The 19,752-nt window shown below is 48.6% G+C and overlaps 1 protein-coding gene across 5 annotated transcripts; it reads left to right on the top strand.

Annotated features, from left to right (window-relative positions):
• Positions 1-189: 189 nt before the first annotated feature.
• On the top strand, positions 190-19,590 carry ACTL6B (actin like 6B). 5 transcript variants are annotated; one of them, XM_079121116.1, is made up of 14 exons: positions 7,251-7,355; positions 7,811-7,887; positions 8,095-8,260; positions 8,549-8,649; positions 13,115-13,212; positions 13,687-13,781; positions 13,849-13,955; positions 14,620-14,709; positions 14,861-14,922; positions 15,044-15,158; positions 15,302-15,382; positions 15,478-15,573; positions 15,766-15,852; positions 19,319-19,590. In XM_079121116.1, the coding sequence occupies exons 1-14, from the start codon at positions 7,331-7,333 to the stop codon at positions 19,397-19,399; spliced, it is 1,281 nt and encodes a 426-aa protein (XP_078977242.1). In that variant the 5' UTR covers positions 7,251-7,330; the 3' UTR covers positions 19,400-19,590. The 5 variants fall into 5 exon arrangements, with proteins under 5 accessions (XP_078977245.1, XP_078977242.1, XP_078977241.1 ...); XM_079121115.1 differs by having other exon boundaries at positions 8,477-8,649; XM_079121117.1 differs by lacking the exon at positions 14,620-14,709 and having other exon boundaries at positions 8,477-8,649.
• Positions 19,591-19,752: the final 162 nt, after the last annotated feature.

Here is a 19,752-nt window from a genome sequence, read left to right as displayed (position 1 = left end):
AACTTAAATTTGTTGAATTCTATGCTTTTTATTTAATCCTCACATCAATACTGTGAAGTAGTAGCAGTATCCCAATTTTATAGTAGTGGAAACAGACCCAGGTTGCAGAGTTGAGATACAAATACAGGAAGCCTTAAAGACTTTACTGTGCAGTTATACTGATAATGATTTCATTCTTTTTTTCTTTTCTTTTTTTGGTACGGGGATTGAACTCAGGGAACTCGACCCACTGAGCCACATCCCCAGCCCTGTTTTGTATTTTTTTAAGAGACAGGGTCTCACTGAGTTGCTTAGGGCCTCGCTTTTGCCGAGGCTGGCTTTGAACTGGAGAGATCCTCCTGCCTCAGCCTCCCAAGCTGCTGGGATTACAGGCGTGCACCACCGTGCCTGGCTTCCATACGATTTCTTGATGTAACCCCACTGTGGACTACCGGAAGGTATGAGAATGTAAGTATAAACCTCAGTTTCCACATCTGTTCAATGAGGGTGTTGAAGCCGTCTGCCCTGCCAAGCTTTTTGAATTGTTATGGAATAGATCCCCGTGAGTTGTGAAAATGCTTTGGGAAATTCAACAGCTTTCATGGCGTCCTCAAAACAAAAGAATCAAAACATGCTATTCATTAACCTCTGTGAAAGGCCCTAAGTAGCTTTCAGAAGCACAACGTTTTTAAAGAAAAAAAGTGACATTCTTTGTTCTGCATAAATTCTATGTATGTGCACCAAGCAACTCAATGACGAATTAGCAATAGATAATGGATGTCAATTAGACATTAGAATTTGGAAGAGACCTAATAGATAAGTTTCAGCTTTCTCATCTACAAAGGGATGTAGCCATTTTAGCAGCCTGAGACTAGAACCCAATTCTGTCAAACTTTCTAGGGCATTTGATGCTGCTTCCTGTCCCTCTGGTTTCTGTGTTAATGTGCTTCCTTGGTTTAACTCATTTGGCTAATATTACTGAACCCAAGTGGTGTATCAGGCTCTGTCCTAGCACTGAGGATAATAAGCATGAACAACAGGTGCATCTCTTCAGCCTGCATGGACACAGAGATGGGTGTAGATGGGCAATGAAATGATGCTGGTGACATGGAGATGTCTTTTATTTATTTATTTATTTATTTATTTATTTATTTATTTATTTGACAGTACTGGGGATTGAGTCCAGAGGTGTTCTACCACTGAACTACATCCCAGCCCCTTTTTAAATTTTTAAAATTTGAGACAGGGTCTCACTAAGTTGCTGAGGCTGGCCTCAAATCTTCTAACCTCTTGTCTCAGCCTCTTGAGTCACTGGGATTGTAGGCAACCGGCTTGGAGATGTCATTTACTGAGACCCAAACATTTTGGAAGGGATGCATTTGGAGAAGAAGATCAAGAGTTTTAGGATGGGATGTTTTAGATTTGAGTTGCCAGGAGAAAATGCTCAATAGGCAGCTGAAGAAGCAGGTCTAGAGCTCAGCAAAGAAATCTGAGTTGGAAATGAGCCCCGAAAGTGAGTGGCACATTCAAGCAAATGAAGTCATAAAGAGGTTCAGGGAAAAGACAAGATGGCCTGTCACCAAGCTCTGGGGAACTCTAACATTTAGAGGTCAGACAGAGCACAAGCTGCCAAAGGAGAAACCAAAGAGCTAAGAGTAAAATCAGGAAAATGTGGATTTCTGGACCCCAAAAGAAAAGCGTGTTCCCCAAAGGGGATGGCAACTTCGGTGGACTACCGCAGAGACGAAGCGGGACTGCACTGTGTACAGGATTGGATAACATAGAGGCCACCGGGGACTTGGTTCCACGCAGTCATTGTGGAATCTAGCTAGGGGTCTACCTGCAGTGGGCTTGGGGTGAGTGAGCAGTGAGGTCGTGGAGACAACCAAAGTCGCTAAGGCTTTGGGACTGTTAGAAAGATGGGGCAGCAGTGGAAAGAGAATATGGAGGCAGATAATTGGTTCTTTTTTGGGGGGCGGGTGCGGTGCTAGGGTTTGAACCCAGGTCTTCGGACATGCTGGGCAAGCACTCTACCAATTGAGCTACATCCCCAGCCACAAGATATTAAGATATTTGCTTTTCCATGGGAACTACTTGAGCATGTTTTGACAATAATGGGAAGGACAGAGGAGAGAGGTCAAGAATACAGGCAGGTAGAGAATGACCAGTGGGTGACCCACTTGTCAGAGAAGCAGAAGCCCTAGATCACATGTGGAGACTGGGGCTCCAGGACGTGATCCTTCTCAGTCTTCTCCTTGGCTCCGCTCCTCCTCAAAGGACTCTACAAACGTTGCTTTTCCCAGGATCTTGACTTTGGCCTTTTCTTCTCATTTGCCATGTTATTCGTTAATAATTTCATCCTCTTCTGTGAATTTCTCCCCTAATGTGCATAACTCTCAAAGCCCAGATGTCTCTTTCCTACATTCAGACTTGGTGTATGTCCAACTGTGGACCAGATGTCTGTATTCGGATGCTCAGGGACAGTGGCGTGCTGGCGTCGGCTCGTGCCAGCTCATACCAGCTCACAGGAGCTCATTGTATACCTCTCTTCCCAACTCCTTGCTTAGTGAGTTCATGTTGGTTGTAGTAACTTGAAATTGGTGAGAGTATTTACATCATGGAAATCGGAAAATGCTTCTGATCAGCACTTCCTTTTCCTGAAGACCGGGTTGTTAAAACATTTACTGCACACTGCTGTTTGCAGACAGTCTACACTCAATGTATTCTAATCTAAATCATCTTCCCCTGAACCTCTTCCTGCCAAACCCTACCCTTTTCTCCAATCTTTTGACCAGGTAACAGCACCACCATCCACCCAGAAGGGTCCCACTTCCTCACTCCCCATATCCAAAGAATGATCAGTTAGTTAAGATATAGGGTAAGCTGTAATAACAAAGAGTTCCCCAAATTCAGTGACTTCAGTGACAACTGCAAAATAGATACTCCAGGATGATCTTCAACATCTCTATGTCCAACATGGCCCAGGCAGCAACCACCATCATATCTGAATCACATCCATTAGGAAGTCATGTAGGAAGAATAAGTTTTTCCTCTTTAAGGACATCACTGATTTCTGCACAGAAGTGAGCAAAATGCAAGGAAGGCTGGGTCATATAGTCTTCACCTGTATACCCAGCTAGAACATTATTAATAAAGAAAAAAGGGAGCTGGGTGCAGTGTGGTGCATGCCTGTAATCTGTTACTTGGGAGGCTGAGGGAGGAGGATTGCAGGTTTGAGGCCAACCTGGGTAACTCAGCAAGACCTGGTCTCAAAATAAAATTTTGGAAAAGGGCTGGGGATGTAGGTCAGTGATTACATGCTTGCCTAGCATGTGCAAAGCCCCAGGTTTATTCCCCAGTACTGCAAAAAAAGAGAAAAGGGAGCAGGTATTGTTGTCAGTCTAGCTAGCTTTTTTTTATTGCTTCTTCTTCTCTCCTCTTTTTTTTTCCCCCTTTCTTTTCTGTCATGGTGCTGGGGACCAAACCCAGGGCCTTTAAGCGTGGTAGGCAAACATTCAGCCACTGACCTACATCCCCACCCCTTAGGGCTAGCATATCATCACCGGTGCATACATCTTATACATAAATCTATTCCTTCTACTATATGCCAACTGCTGTTACCATAGTTCTTGCCTATTTCCTGGCCTCTAGCATGGTCCCTTTCTAATCAGCCTACCAAACAGCTGCCAGAGATATTGCTCTACACCTGCAAATTGGGTAGTATCACTTACTTGTTCGAAAGCATGCAGTAGGCCTGGGGTGTAGCTCAGTAGTAGAATGCTTGCTTAACTTGTGGGAAGGCCTGGCTTCAGTCCCCAGTGCTACAAAATAAATAAATCAACAAAATATTTGAAACCATGCAGTAGTTCCCCCATTGATTCCCTAAGAAGCCAAACCTGCATGACGGACAGGCCAGGTCTTGTCCTTCTCAATTCAGAATGCCTTCCACCCCCCACTCCAACTCCACTTCCTTGTCTGCCAGAAAGTCAGGTCATTTTCTGGGACTTGGTTTAAATGTTCTTCTCTGACCACACTGTTTTGTGTCACACTGCAATGCTGGCTCCATTCCCATTGCGGGCTTTATGAGGCTGTATTTCTGGGCGCTCACCACCAACACTGGGACAGGGGCTCCCTGTAAAACCAAGACACTTGGTTTATCTGGCACAAGGGCTGGATAAGTGCTTGGCCAGCAAGGAACAGACCTTACAAGATGCCAAATCATTTCCAAGATGGGGATCTGAGGAGCCTGGCCCTGACCCCAACACCTTGAATGTCGTTATCTGATGCCCAGGTTTGACCAGCCTAAATGTGGACTTGGAATGTGACAGCCTGTAGAAGCCTTTATTAAATTAATTGTTTAATCATTCATCTTTCTGCATGGACATTAAATTGAAAGTTACATCTAGTCCTCTGAGTCATTGTATTCCCAGTGCCTATTAGGCACCTAGAGGACATTGATGGAATGGATAAAAGCGTGACAGCATTTGCCCCAGAATCAGCACCTTCCACATGCCTAGGCTTAAATCTCAACTCTGCCTTAACGCTGAGTGTCCTTGGGCAAGTCATAATCTCTCTGCCTCTGTTGTCCTTGGAAATTTGGGATCTTAATCTGGTTGCTATTGAGATTAAAGGAACTAATATTTGTAAAGCATTCATAGCAATGCCTGGCATGTGGCAGACGCAAAGTGTTTACTAAATGAAAACAGTCACATGGGACTCGGGGTGTGGCTCAGTGGAAGGGGCACACCTAACATGCGAGGCTCTGGGTTCCGTGGGAGCACTGGGGGGCGGGTGTGGAAAGAGTTGGAGGAATGAACCATTTGTTCTTTAATTATTTTCCAGTTTTGTTCCCCACCCCCCCACCCCCAACACTGGCCTCTACCATCAGCTTGTATCCAACCCTTCTTCTAGATTGAGCTTCTATTTCCATATATTCCAGAATTTTTCATGTCTTCAAATCTTTGCACATGCTGTTCTCTGTGTAAATTTTTCCCATCCTTTCATCTATGTGCCCTTAGAAATATTTCCCAGTTCAGCTCAAACTTAATTTGTAGAAGCCTGCCCAGATTCTCAGAGACAGATAGTTGCAGGCACGAACCAGGCATAAAAGATGTCTGCTGAATCAATGAAGGGACAAATGTCATGTTAGATCCCATGACAAATGCAAATTGGCGGGGAGGTAAATCAAGTCTTATACCTTGTTGACCATAGCTTTTCTTCCAACGACAAGAGGAAAATTCACTTCTCATTACCAGATAGATTGTAGACTTCTAATGTGTATAATACAGTAAAGCCTAAAAAAAACCCTAAAGGACATTTTTATGACCCAATGTTTACTGAATAGTCCTGTGTACCCAGCTCTCAGCCAGGCACTTGATTCTGACGTCAGACTGAGTCCTCACCACAAGCTACCGTATGGATGGGGACAACAGAGGAGCACAGAGGTGTTATGAAACAGGTCATATCTCAGTTGACTGATAAGAGACGTGGGCTCTAATCCTGGCTCTGACCCCAGTGAGCTGCATGACCCAAGACAGAGCCCTTCCTCTATCTGGGGAAATCCTTGTAAAACGGGCAGGGGTGGGGGAGGTGGGGGTTGAATTCATGATTGGTAAGGTTTCTTCTAACTGGGAAAGTTTCAAAATCTGAAAAGCTTTGGGGGAATGGGGCAGGGAGAAGGGGTAATGGGAGTTTGCAAGGTGGTTTCAGAAGTGAAGCTACATCATTAAATGTCAACAAAAGGAGAGGTGCAGGCCATGAATAGAATTGCTTTCCCTTCAGCATTCCTTTGATCCTCTCACGGTTTTGAAAGATGAAGAAATGCAGGTCTCACTGGGGGCAGTGGCCCCTGCCTGTAATCCCAGCAGCTTGGAAGGCTGAGACAGGAGAATCACAAGTTTGAGACCAACCTCAGCAACTTAGTGCCATGAGGCCCTAAGGACCCTTGTGTAAAACTAAAACATAAAAAAGGGCTGAGAATGTGGTTCAGTGGTTAAGCAACTCTGGGTTCAATCCCCAGTACCAAAAAATAAATAAATAAATAAATAAATAAACAGGTCTCCAGAGTTTAAGGGGCTCATCCAATTCATCAAAGCCTTGATCTGTAGAGAGGTCAATGATTGACCAAGGGTCACTAAGGAAAATTTCATTCTCCCAGCCCCTGAGTCAACTCTATTCTCTACAACTTATCCCTCTTGTTGATACCTGGTGTCCTCCAGGCTGGAAAGCCACACTTGAAATCAGAATCAATCCTGGGCATGTAAAATGTTATTGTCACCAGTAGATAATCCATGAACCAGTTCAACCCATCTGTCCTTTAGCAGGGAAAGGTGAGGTCTCCTCCAGAGTGGGCATCTGGTGAGCCAAGAACCTTCAGGGGCAGGGGGCTGTCACACAGTTTTCTCTTCCTGTGCCATCTCTAGTCTCAGTGCTCCACCCCCAAACAAGTCCCAATATACAAGTGTATCTATATTTGCATATGTCTACACATACACACAGACACCAACACACACATGCTCAACTAACCAGGCTGTCAGAGATGCTCTTTCACCTTCCCTAGCAAAACTGCCTGAAGGTGGGACCAGCAGCCCCAAAGAAACTAGGGGGTTACCGGAAAATCCACTTCTTGATCAATGCCTCCTGAGAACAGGTGTCTGAATAGAGAGATGGGGCAAGGAGGCTAACTGTATTAGCTGAGTGCTTAGGTGTGAACGAATGTGTGTGTGTGTGTGTGTGTGTGTGTGTGTGTGTGTGTGTGTAAGGCCCAGGCTCCAGGGATGGTCAAGGAAAAGAGGGGGCATCAGAAAGACAAAGATGGAAAGAATCAAAGAGAGACAGAGACACACCCCCCGTGGGTCTCTCTTTCTATCCTCCCTCTCCCGGTAATTTCATTCAGGCCTGAGTGTGACAAAGCCTTGCTCAGGAGCCTATGGATGAATGACTCTTCAGGTTTGGGGAACCCTCATCCCCACCCTATTTTTTAAACCGAAGGAGCAGGGACCCCATCAGTCACCATACAGAGTCCTGGTCTCCGGATGGAAAGGGTCTCCATCTCTTTCCTACCCTTCTCTCTGCTGCCTGTTTCGTAGGGCCTGTCTGCGTTTTATCTACTCCTCCCTCATCCCTTCACCGCCTCGGACCGCGGAGGCGTCTGCCCCTTTAAAGCAGCGGCCCCCGGCCGGGTTATTGTCTCGCCTCTCAGCCAATCCGCTGCGCCGTTGGGGGCGGGGGATCCAGCCTCGCGATTGGCCGCCGCGCGCCCCGCCCCGCCCGGGATCCCGGGAGCTGTCCGGCCGCCTCGGTGCTGATCCCACCGCCGCCCACGGGCCGCGAGCGGTGTTCAGAGGGCACTATGAGCGGGGGCGTCTACGGCGGAGGTGAGCCAGCCTTGGGCTTCGGGCTCCCATCCCCGCGCGGCCTTGCCCGCAGCCCTGTGCCCCGAACCCGCGCGACCCAAGCCTTGGGCACCCTGGGGCCTGTCACCTCCGCGCTCGAGCAGATCAGCGCGAGGTTTGTGTCTCCCGCCACCTCTACCTTCGGTCTCTCTGGACACCCTGCGCGCACCGGGCCTAACCTCTCCACCGTACAACCCACCTCCGCCCTGCCACTTCCTTCCCCTCCGGGAGAGTGGCCTGAACAAGGCCACTGGGGAAGAGGGACTCTGACAGCTTGACCCTCCAGTCCCAGGACCCCGAACCCCAGGCCCAGCTCCCACCTGCTCCCAGCAGATATTGAAGGTGGCGAGACTGGCTGTGCCCTGAGCTCCTCTTGAAACTGCCCAGGGGAAGAGAGTTTGGGGGAGGTCCCCTCACACGCCTGTCTCCCTGCACAGATGAGGTGGGGGCGTTGGTCTTTGACATTGGCTCCTTCTCAGTCCGCGCTGGGTACGCTGGGGAGGACTGCCCCAAGGTGAGCCCTTCAGCCCCCTCCCCAAAACCTAGGGCTTCTGGACTCCCCTTCAGGCTTCCTGGGACTCAGAGCTCTCACAGCCCAGCCCCCGAAACTGTGCAGAGCGGGAATGTGGGAGTAAACCCAGGGGCGGGCTGAGGGCCCTGGGTGGGGTTGGACAGGGACAAGAGGGTGATCTCTCTCCCTGCCTATCCTCCCCACTCCCAGGCTGACTTCCCCACTACGGTGGGGCTGCTGGCCGCTGAGGAGGGGGGCGGGCTGGAGCTGGAGGGGGAGAAAGAGAAGAAAGGGAAGATCTTCCACATTGACACCAACGCCCTGCACGTGCCTCGGGATGGAGCGGAGGTCATGTCGCCCCTCAAGAATGGCATGAGTAAGGGGCCCCTACTCACCACCTCCTGACACAGACAGGGAGCACACCCCCCCACCACCTGGGGTACAGCATCCCATACTCCCCAGTCTTTGTAACTGCCCAAGTCCCAGGGACCTCCTCACAGCTTCCAGCAGCTTCCTGGGATCCAGCCCAGGGGCCCACCAGATTCCTGGGAATGGGGGCTTTTCTGATGGAGCTGGACTCACTCTTCCCAAGACTCTTTTCCTTCTTGTCTCCGACCCCTGCCTGCCCACCTGCATCTCTCCACACTGGTCTTCTGCCCCCAAGTCGAGGACTGGGAGTGTTTCCGGGCCATTCTGGATCACACCTACAGCAAACACGTCAAGTCTGAGCCAAATCTGCACCCAGTGCTCATGTCGGAGGCGCCGGTGAGTGCCTCAAACAGACTCAGGTCCAGCTCTGGGGCCCCCAGCACATCCTTTCCAACATTCACCTCTCACTTCGAGTGACCCCTATCAGTGGCTTCACCTACTTTTTCAGATTTTCCTTCCAACCCTGAAATCTTCAACCAGTTTTCTTCCTCCCTGGCTTCTCTCCTTTCTTCCAGCTCTATCCACTCTGCCCTTCACCCCTGCCCCCAGTTCTTTTTTGACCCTTTAACTTAAAATCTTGGGTCAACATTACATATACACATGAGGAATCAATTTGCTTTTTAAAGTGTGTTAAAATAAAAGCCTGCAGTTCTTACCCTCCTCTTTCCATTTCCCCCATTCCAAAGGCAACTAAACTGCTTTTCTCTTTTTAAGCTACGGGTTTTTTTTGTTTTGTTTTGTTTTTTGTTTTTGTTTGTTTTTTTTTTTTTTTTTTTTTTTTGTATTTTTATCTGTATCTCAAAATGTCACACTTAAATTACTGCATGATTTTTTTTTTCAGTACTGGGGACTGAATCCAGGTCTTTGCATGTGCTAGGCAAATGCCTATCCCCAGCCCACACATGTATGCAAGCATGTGTATGTACACACACACACACACACACACACACACACTTTTTTTTCTTCTTTGAGACAGGGTCTTGCTATGTTGCCCAGGTTGGTCTCACACTTGAGCTCCTACTGCCTCAGTCTCCCGAGTCACTGGGTTTACAGGCATGCACCCCCACACCTGGCTGCATTTCCCCCCTAAGTTTTAGATATTTTCCATTAATTTCCCACTAAGGAAACAAACATTTATCTCTTTCCTCCCCCAGACTATATCACACATATTTCAGATTCTCTGCTTTAAGTACCATTGTCTTTTACATTTTTTAAAAGATCAACACTCTGGATCTATGCTTTTATTATTTTTTATCCTAAGTCAGAGATGAGCAGGCAATAAAATATGATTACTTTTTCTTTCCTGTGCAACTTTTTGTGCACTAGATCTGAAAATTGTCTTGGGTTTTATTTTGCTAGGTTTTCTATTAATAATGTGACCTATGTTATACATTAGGTATCTATATATTTTCTCAAGACATTAATTGCATTAGATATTCTATTAATTTCATCTTCTTGAAGAAATTTCCCCAGGAACCTACTGACCTATTTCACTTTGAATTAGCAGCCCTCTACACCAAGGGCAGAACTGACATCTGGCATCTCCTTTTACCATCCCCTTGGAGAAACCCTTTGCTTCTTTCCTGTAGTAGAGAAGAGATTTGGTCCTTTACTACCCTGTGTTAGAAGTCCTGTTTCCTATATTTGATTCTTTTTCTTATTTTACTCCTTAGAAAAATCAGAGAAAGTAAATTTTTGAGGTTTTGCATGTACGATCTTGGATTGATAGCTTAGCTAGGTATCACACTCCTGGTTGGAAAAAAATTTTCTTCAGAATCTCGAAAGCACTTTTCTATTCTCTTCCATCATCTATAGTTGCCAGTGAGAAGGCTGAAACCATCTGACTACTGATCTTCTGGTGTGGTTTTTTCTTTATTTCTGAAGGTTTATAGATTTCTCACCCCATCCTAAGTGTGCAAGTGTGCTACGATTTTACTGTGATATGTACTGATTTTTTTTGTTTGTTTGTTTGTTTCCATTCATTGCTCTATGGACTTAATATGTCCCTTCAATCTGGAAACCTTTGTCTTTCAATTCAATGAAAACATTTTAAATTATTTATTTTTTTATTTATTTTTCTTAATTTTCTCTGTTCTCTTTTTAAAAATTCTGTTATTTAAATTTTGGACCTAAATTGGCCCCCTGATTTTGTGTGTGTGTGTGTGTGTGTGTGTGTGTGTGTGTGTTGAGGAATTGAATACGGGGCCTCGTGCATGCCAGGCAGACACTCTACCACTGAGCCACATCCACAACCCTTTTCTCTTGTTTTTCATCTGTGCCTTTTCCTTCTAGCTTCTAAGATGTTCCTCTCAGCTTTACATTCCAACCCTTCTTCTGAGTCTTCCATTTCTTCTTCTGCATGTTTTCCACAAGTTCTCTTTTTGTTCCATGAATGTTTCTATTTGAGCATCCTATTCCCTCTCTCTCTCTCTTTTTTTGGTCCTGGGAATTGAACTCAGGGACACTCGACCATTGAGCCACATTCCCAGCCCTATTTTGTATTTTATTTAGAGACAGGGTCTCACTAAATTGTCTAGTGCCTTGCTTTTTCTGAGTCTGGCTTTGAGCTTTTGATCTTCCTGCCTCAGCCTCCTGAGCCACCAGAATTACAGGTGTGCACCACTATGCCCGGCTTAAGCATCCTGTTCTTGATTCCTTGATCCTTTTCCTGGTTCCTTTACTAAGGATAGTACTGATTTTGTTTTTGCTGTTGGAATCTTCCTGTATAATCTCTGTTCTTTCCAAGTTGCTTTTTTCTCTGCCATGTTTTTTTTTTTTTTGGGGGGGGGGTCTCTATATCATTGTAGGGACATTTCTTAGATTCTGAAACCCCGTGGTTGTCTGTTTGTTGTTTAGTGGTGGGGCACTAAAGAAAAATCTGATTAGAAGCTCTGGTTCAGGGGAATGGGGAGCTTATTGATTGACCTTTGCTATGGGCTGATCTGAATGGAATATTTTGGGGGTCAGCAGACAGATGCTGTACCATACAAATATTGGCATCTTTAGATTTGGGAGGAGTGCTGGATTGAACCTAGGACCTCTCATGTGTAAGGCAAATGCTCTAGCACTGAGCTACATCCCCAAACTGCATCTTTAGATTTTTGATGTGACCCCGCATACTTCTTGGAGATGTGTTTGGCTCCCTCTTTCTTGGAGCAAGTGAGAGAATGGGGCTGGTATTCTCAGCATCCAATATACCTGGCATCACATAATTCTCTGCCTTAGGCACAATGCCCTCACTCCAAGCTTGTCAAGTGTCCCATCAGTTCAGCAGTTTCATTCTCTACAAACTCAGTGACATGGAGTTGGGGAGAGAAGTTAGGAGTCTGTTATGTGAGTAGCTTCAGACAATCTTATTTTAGATTTCTTTTTATCTCTACTTCCAGAGGTACCTGAAACCAATCCTGAGCCCTTTCAGGATTCTGTGGCTTAACACAGGTTGTTCCTGGCTTTTTCCACTGCTGATTTAAGAGTCAACTTGAGAACCCCACCACTTACCTATCTGATTCCCAGCTCCAATACTTTGTCACTCTCCCCCCCCCTCCCTTTTTAAAATATACTTCCTTTTTTAAAGTATTTTTTTAGTTTTTTGGTAATGGACCTTTATTTACATGCAGTGCTGAGAATCAAACCCTGTGCCTCACACGTACTAGGCAAGTGCTCTACCACTGAGCCACAACCCCAGCCCGTTTCTCTCTCTCTCTTTCTCTCTCTATCATTTTCCCTCACCCTCTCTCCAACCATCCTAGAACAGAGATTAATACGACGTAAAATTAATCTTTATAAATTTAACAATTCAGTGGCGTTGAATACATCCACAGTGTTGCACAGCCTTAACAGTTATCTGGTTAAAACATTTGCATGATCTCGAAGAAGAACCCATTTCTGTACAACAGTTACTCTGTTTTTCTGTATTTTCTGTATTTATCCACTCATCCTTTGAAGGGCATTTGGACTATTTCTACCGTTTAGCTATTGAGTGCTGCTATGAATATTCATGTACAAGGATTTATTTGAGTACCTGTTTTCAATTCTTTTGAGTATGTAACTGGGAGTGGACTTCCTGAGTCCTAATGTTTACTTTTTTGAGGAACAAATGACAGTGACTGAACCACTTTACATTCTGACCAGCCGTGTAGGGGAGTTGCAATTTCTTCACATCCTTGTCAGCACTTGCTATTTTCTGTTTTTTAATTATTATTACCACTCTAGTGCACACAAAGTGGTATCTCATTATGCTTTTGATTTGCATTTCCCTACTGGCTAAGAATGTTTGATTTGCATTTCCCTGGTGGTATTGCTTTTCCTATGCTTCTTGACTTCTGTGGGTTTAAATCTTTTAAAATTGCCCCTTTATTAGAGTCTCGCTGGGATCTTGGGAGGCTATCAGGTTAGATGTTTGTATGCAATTCCCATGATTACCCAGAAATCCTCTTCCCCAGCTTTCTTGCCTCTGGCTGATTCCAGTGGGAAAGGGAGGACCTGGGGCCTGGGAGGAACCGGAGGTGTGTAATGTAAGAATGAAGAGCACGAACCAGGCCTCAGGGGACCGTGACTCCAGGCCTAGCTCTGTTCTGAGAGTTTTCTGTGTCACCTTCCTCTTTGAATTTTGTTTTCCTCAGCTTTAAAATTCTCTATCATTCCCACAATGTGACCTCTGTCCCCTAGTACACGTTGTGTGTGTAAGTGTACGTCTGCATGTATGTGTATGTGAGTGTGTGAGTATATATGTAAGTATGTGCCAGTGTGTGTGTGAGTGTGGGTCCCTCCCGACTCCTCCCCTCCTGCACTGTCTCTGCAGTGGAACACGCGGGCCAAGCGGGAGAAGCTGACAGAGCTGATGTTCGAGCAGTACAACATTCCTGCCTTCTTCTTATGCAAGACTGCTGTGCTCACCGCGTATCCTCTGGGCTGAGCTGCTCTGCTGGGTGGAGGGACAGGGCGGGGTGTCTAGGCCTGATTCTCAGGAGATCAGGGTCCCGAACAGCCTGACTCCTCCCTTAGCCGCAGTGGCACAGAAGACCCATGGGCTGAGTGCCAAGGACCTTGGGAGTCCAGATGAGGCCCTTCCCCATTCCATGGATCAGGCTGAGCAGAGAAAGCAGGAGCTGGCACTGGGCAGAGGAGGAGGGTTACGTGACTCTGAGGCTGTTCCTTCCCATTTTTTCAGCATCTGCTTTGTACAGAACCCTGTGCTAAGCTCTGGCAGGACAGGGACCCTATCTCCAGGAGATGGGATGTAAACCAAATGGAGAGTCTTACAGACTGGAGGTGGGATGGACCCCAGGAAAGAGTGGGGAACCAGGCCAGACCCAGAGACCAGCCCCCCCCACTTGCTACAGCTGTCTCTTTGACGGACCCATCCTGCGTCAGCTTTGCAAATGGACGTTCCACAGGACTTGTGCTGGACAGTGGGGCCACCCATACCACAGCCATTCCAGTGCATGATGGCTACGTCCTGCAGCAAGGTGGGGCCTCCGCAGGGGCCAGGGGTGCTTTGAGAGGGCCAGGTCCTGACACTACCTCCTCTTTCAGGCATTGTCAAGTCGCCCCTGGCAGGGGACTTCATCTCCATGCAGTGCCGGGAACTCTTCCAGGAAATGGCTATTGACATCATCCCCCCTTACATGATCGCAGCCAAGGTGGGAACTCTGGGGAGTCCAGAGCTGCCACCGTAGAGTCCTGGGTACCTGTCAGCCCACCAACCCATGATATAGCAGACCAGAGAGCTGCAGGACCCCCAGAAGATCATAGGTCCAGTTCTTCATTTTTCAATCAAGGCATCAAAGATCCAGACAGACTGAGGGATATGGTCAAGGTCATGCAATCAGCTGGCAGCAGCATGTGTGAGAGCCAGTGTGGTGGGTTCTGGGGCCCAAATAGGCCTTCCTCTGCCATGTAAGAGCTGTGTGATCCCAAGCATGGTATTGAAGCTCTCTGGACCCTACTTTCCTGTCCTGTAAAGAAAATGGAACAAAGGAAGAAGGGTTCAATGACCCTGCATGCAGAGGGCTTCTCTAGGCCCCACATGGGATGTGGCCCTGGAAAAGGCCTTCCCCACATGCCCTTAGCTTTCCCTGATTGGGCCTTTTCAATCACCTACTCCAGGTGTGGATGGCACAAAGGGGAACAGGTTCTCCAAGTTCCCTCTCCTCTCTGTAAAGGAAGGATGAGATATCCCTCTTTGGGGCAATGAAGCCCCCAGTGCCAGTTAGCTGCAGAGCTGGCGAGTGCTGGGGAGGCAGGTGTGTCAGCGGGTGGGCAGCACTGGCTAGGGAGGGATGCTCAGAGGCTGTGCCCCCACAGGAGCCCGTGCGGGAAGGCGCTCCCCCAAACTGGAAAAAGAAGGAGAAGCTACCCCAAGTCTCCAAGTCCTGGCATAACTACATGTGCAATGTGAGGCACTAGAGAGGGGCCCCAAAACAGCTTCCCTCCCCAGCTCCTGGCCCCCTGCCTTGGGCAGTGGGGAGGGACAGAAGCCCCACAGGTGGGGTGGGGTGTGGTGCTCAGGAGGGAGGCCACGCCCTCACCCTTTCTTAATTCTCAGGAGGTGATTCAGGACTTCCAGGCCTCAGTGCTGCAGGTCTCAGACTCCCCCTATGATGAGCAGTGAGTGGGGCTCAGTGCTGGGGAGGGAAAGGGCAGAACTGGGACTCGGGGAACCTATGGTGCTTCTTCTCTGGGGTCCTGTGTGAGCACCCCAGGCAGAGTCTTGATCCTTCCCGGGCAGGGTGGCTGCGCAGATGCCCACAGTCCATTACGAGATGCCCAATGGCTACAACACGGACTACGGTGCCGAGCGACTCCGCATCCCCGAAGGCCTGTTCGATCCCTCCAACGTCAAGGTCTGGCTGGGTGGTGGGTACTGATTTGGGATGGGGGCTGGCTGGAGTCCTTAAGCCCTAGGGTGTGGAGGAGGCTGGGAAAGATCACAGGGGTCGGGGAGAGGGGGCAAAGGGCCCAGAGCCCAGGTCACCTTTGTCCACAGGGCCTGTCAGGGAATACCATGTTAGGCGTGGGCCATGTGGTCACCACCAGCATCGGCATGTGCGACATCGACATTCGTCCGGTGAGCAGCCTGAGGCTGAGCGAAGGGGTCCAGGAGTCCTGGGGAGGCAGGGTGGGGTGGTTCCCTGTAGGCTCACTCCTCCTCTCTGCTCTCAGGGCCTGTATGGCAGTGTCATTGTCACTGGTGGGAACACGCTGCTTCAGGGCTTCACTGACAGGCTCAATCGAGAGCTTTCCCAGAAGACCCCACCGGTAGGAGTTCACCCCTTACCGAGGGCCCTGGACTCCGCTCCCTTCAGAACCAAGCCCATCTTCCTTCCCAAACACTGAGTGTTCCAGCCATCAGAGCACACCTACTGCTCCCGTGGCTTCTTCCCACCTCCCAAGCCCTATCCCTTCCCAGAACCTCGATGTCTGCTTCCCCCAGCCCCTTTCTCCCCACAGAGCATGCGTCTGAAGCTCATCGCCAGCAATAGCACCATGGAGCGCAAGTTCAGCCCCTGGATTGGGGGCTCCATTTTGGCCTCACTGGTGAGCGGGAAGGGGACACCGGGGCATGTCCCACTGCCTTGCCAGCATCCTCGTTCACCCATTTAACATTTACTTTTGAGAAACAGCAGTGCCCCCAGAAGCCTGAATGCTTCATCAGGTCACAAACCAGGGAGCAGAAAGACAGGAAGCTGGAGATGGGTTGTCTTCAGTGAGCAGAGGGTCTGTGCTGGAGGCTTAGGGCAAAGGAGTGATGTGTTGACGACCCGCCCCTCTGAGAAGACTGTCAGGCATGGGTCTTTATGACCAGTGTGTGAGCTGGAATCGAGGAGACCTTGTGAGAAGCCTCTTTCCATGGTCTCTGGACTCGTGGAGTGGGAACAGCAGGGTGGGTCGTGGGGAGAGTGAGGATGGAGAAGAGGAGGTGGTGAGTTTAGTCTGGATCAGCTGCTGGGGTAGGCACAAGTCGGGAGGCGGGGTGCAAAATGCATCCCTACATAGAGGGGATGGCAGGGCCACCAGAGGAAAGGACATCCCCTAGAAGGAGAGACCTCCAAGGAGACAGAAAGGAGGGTCAGAACATCAGAGGCTGGCTGGCAGCTGGAACTTAGCTCAGGGTTGGCACCTGTCAGCCACACAGTTTCTGAAGGCCTCCTCTGTGTTTCAAGTGGACAGACAGCCTGAGAGTCCCTGTCTTCCTGACAGTGACAGTCTACAGCCAAGACTTTTTTTTTTTTTTTTTTACGGTTCTGGGGATTGAACCCAGGGCCTTGTGCTTGCAAGGCAAGCACTCTACCAGCTGAGCTATATCCCCAGCCCCAGCCAAGACTTTCTTTAAAAAAATATTTTTATTAGTTGTTGATGAACCTTTATTTATTTGTATGTGGTGCTGAGAATCGAACTCAGTGCCTCACACATGCTAAGCAAGTACCCTACCACTGAGCCCCAGCCCCAGCCCAAGAGCCAAGACTATTCAACAGAGGGTCACCACAAAGTATGAAGAGAGGATCTGAGCCAGGTGGGATCCAGGATTATAAACTGAGATGAGAAGAGTATGAACATGGAAGGCAAAGAGAAAACCATGGTATTGACTATGGGAATGATCAGATGCAGGGCCAAAGGCAGAGGCAGCCCAATCTGGGTTTTAGGAAGCCTGCATGGTCCCTCGTGAGAGTTGGGAGTGGGTCACACGAGGCCAGGCTGAAGGCAGGGACAGGAGGCTGGGATGTAGCTCAGTGGCAGAGCGCTTGCCTAGCAGGTGCAGTGCCCTGGGTTCAACTCCTGGTATTGCAAAAAAGAAAAAAGAAAGAAAGAAGGAGGAGAAGGAGGAGGCAGGGACAGAGCTGCTACCATCTCCACTCCACCTGGGCACAGCAGAGGCATGGGGATCAGTGAGTACACACTGGAAGCTTTTCAAAAGGTACATGGACAGCATGTGGACACCGCTTGCATGCAAACAGAAAAGAAAGAGACAAGATCTGGGGCTGGGGTTGGGGCTCAGTGGTAGAGCCCTTGCCTAGCATGTGTGAGGCACTGGGTTCGATTCTCAGCACCACATATAAATAAATAAAGGTCCATTGACAACTAAAAATATATTAAAAAAAAAAAAAGAAAGAAAGAAAGAAAGAGACAAGGTCAAGAACAAGACCCAGATGCTAGCTTAGGTAGAGGCTAGGTCAGCCCTAACCAAGAGGAGCACAATGTAAGACACATATTTAAAAATTTCTGCCAGACCCAGGTGCAGTGGTGCACACCTGGAATCCCACTGACTTGGGAGGTCGAGGCAGGAGGTTACAAGTTCAAAGCCAGCCTCAGCAATTTAGCAAGATTCTAAAGCAACCCAGTGAGACCCTGTCTCTAAATAAAAATATTAAAAAGGGCTAGAGATGTGGTTCATGGGTTAAGCACCACTGGGTTCAATTCCTGGTACCAAAAAAAAAAAGGTAAAATTAATTTTGAAGAACATACTTTATTTAATCCAATACATCTAAAATATTACTATTGCAATGTGTGACCAATATAAAAAGTTCTTAGTGAGATATTTCACATTCTTTACATGCTATACTTAGTCATCAAAATCCAGCAAATAGCTGGGTGCGGTAGCACATGCCTATAATTGCAGTGACTTGGCAGGCTAAGGCAGGAGGATCACAAGTTCAAAGCCAGCCTCAGCAACTTGGCAAGGCACTTAGCAACTCAGCGAGAATCTGTCTCTAAATAAAAAACATAAAAAGGGCCAGGAATGGGCTGAGGAGATAGCTCAGTTGGTAGAGTGCTTGCCTTGTAAGCACAAGGCCCTGGGTTCAATCCCCAGCACTGAAAAAACAAAAACAAAACTAAAAAAGGGCCAGGAATGTGGCTCAGTGGTTAAGCACCCCTGGGTTCAATCTCGTACAAAAAAAAAAAAAAAAAAATCGGCATCAGCATATAGGCCCGGTATGGTGGCACATGACTGTAATGCCAGTTACTGGGGAAACCTAAGGAGGAGGATCAAAATTTCAAGACCAGCCTGGTCACCTTAGTGAGACCCTATCTCAAAATAAGAAGGGCTGGGGATGCAGCTCAGGGGTAGAGTGCTTGTCTAGCATAAGCAAGGCCCTGGGTTTGACATCCAGTACCAAAATAAATAAATCCAGTGTATGCTTTCCCCATAGATCATATCTCAATTTGGATGAAGCACATTGAGATGGCCAGCCACCATTGAGATGGCCACTGCTTTGACGTCACAGGCATAGAGAGCGGGACGGATCAAAGAAGCCGGTTTAGGCAGGGCCTGGGGGAAGATGGCTAACTCAGTTATGGACCTATTGAGTTTAGGATCCAGAGGAACACTTAGGGGCCTGTGTCTAAGAGACAGCTGGGTATTTGCCTGGAACAAGAGATTGAGTAGGACTGGGGGTGAATGAGCCAGCCCAGGAAGTGGGTTCTCTGAACTGAGAAGAGAAACAGAAACAGAAGCCAGGGACAGACACTAACTTTCAGGTGAAGGCAGAACCATCATCCAAGAGAAGGAACAGGATGAAATGCCCTGTGTAGGACCCCTCAAAGAGCAGGCTTCAGTAGAGGGTGTTACAGTAGTTATGTGGTTTCAGAATGGTGAGGGAGGAGGAAAGATTTTTCTTGGGAATGAGGGCCACTTGAGTGTGTGCCTGTCCCCTGATGGAGTGGGGCCAGGATGCAGGACAGAGGGATGTATGGCGTGTGTAGAGAGTTGTTGGGTGGGGGGCTAGCCTAGGCGGTAAGAGCCACCACTCAGCTCAGGAACAGTGCCTGGCTCAGGGCAGACAGGTGCTCAGTGAACCCTGGTGAATGAATGAACCCTTGATTGACTGATGCTGTCTGTATTCCCCCCAATACAGAAAGAGGGACCAAGCGGGCAAGGGAGGGTGAGACCCAGAGGGGCCAGGCCAGAAGGAGGAAAGGCTTCCGTGGCGTGCGGTGGGGTGTGGGGCGGCCCCTCCCCGCCCCCCAGAACTGCCTTGACCACTGTGTCACCCCCTCCTCCCAGGGCACTTTCCAGCAGATGTGGATCTCCAAGCAGGAATACGAGGAGGGCGGGAAGCAGTGCGTGGAGCGGAAGTGCCCCTAAGGGCGCCCCCTGGGCACACACCCGCCTGCCCGCAGCGTTGCGGAGAGGGGGACAGGAGAGGGGTGTTCGGCGGCCAGGTCTCCGCCAGCGCAGATCGAAGCCCTCTCACCCCATGTCCTCATCACCCACTCCTCTTCCCCACTTGTCCTCTTAGATTGTGACGTTTCTGAGTTAAAAGAAGTAAAAATCGTTTTAAGAAAAAAAAAGGTTGACCTCCTTGGGCGTGGGGGGTGGGCGCAAGGGTCTGGAGGGAGGCGAGGGGAGGGCGCACCTACATTCACGCCAGGTCCGACGGTGGGCGCCCGGACACAGCCCCAAGAGCCACGGTTCCTCAGGTTTGAGGGGCAGCGATC

The sequence above is a fragment of the Sciurus vulgaris genome, assembly GCF_902686455.1.
Source record: "Sciurus vulgaris genome assembly, chromosome: 18".
Lineage (NCBI taxonomy): Eukaryota > Metazoa > Chordata > Mammalia > Rodentia > Sciuridae > Sciurus > Sciurus vulgaris.
The sequence above is the reverse complement of the archived record's forward strand: the minus strand, read 5'-3'. Positions and strand labels throughout refer to the sequence as shown.

Bases quoted from the DNA above. Each gene is read 5' to 3' on its own strand.
- ACTL6B (XM_079121115.1), top strand. From the start codon at position 7,331: ATGAGCGGGGGCGTCTACGGCGGAG. The intron at 8,261-8,476 runs GTAAGGGGCCCC...ACTCTTCCCAAG, and splicing joins GCCCCTCAAGAATGGCATGA to ACTCTTTTCCTTCTTGTCTC. The intron at 8,650-13,114 runs GTGAGTGCCTCA...CTGTCTCTGCAG, and splicing joins TGCTCATGTCGGAGGCGCCG to TGGAACACGCGGGCCAAGCG.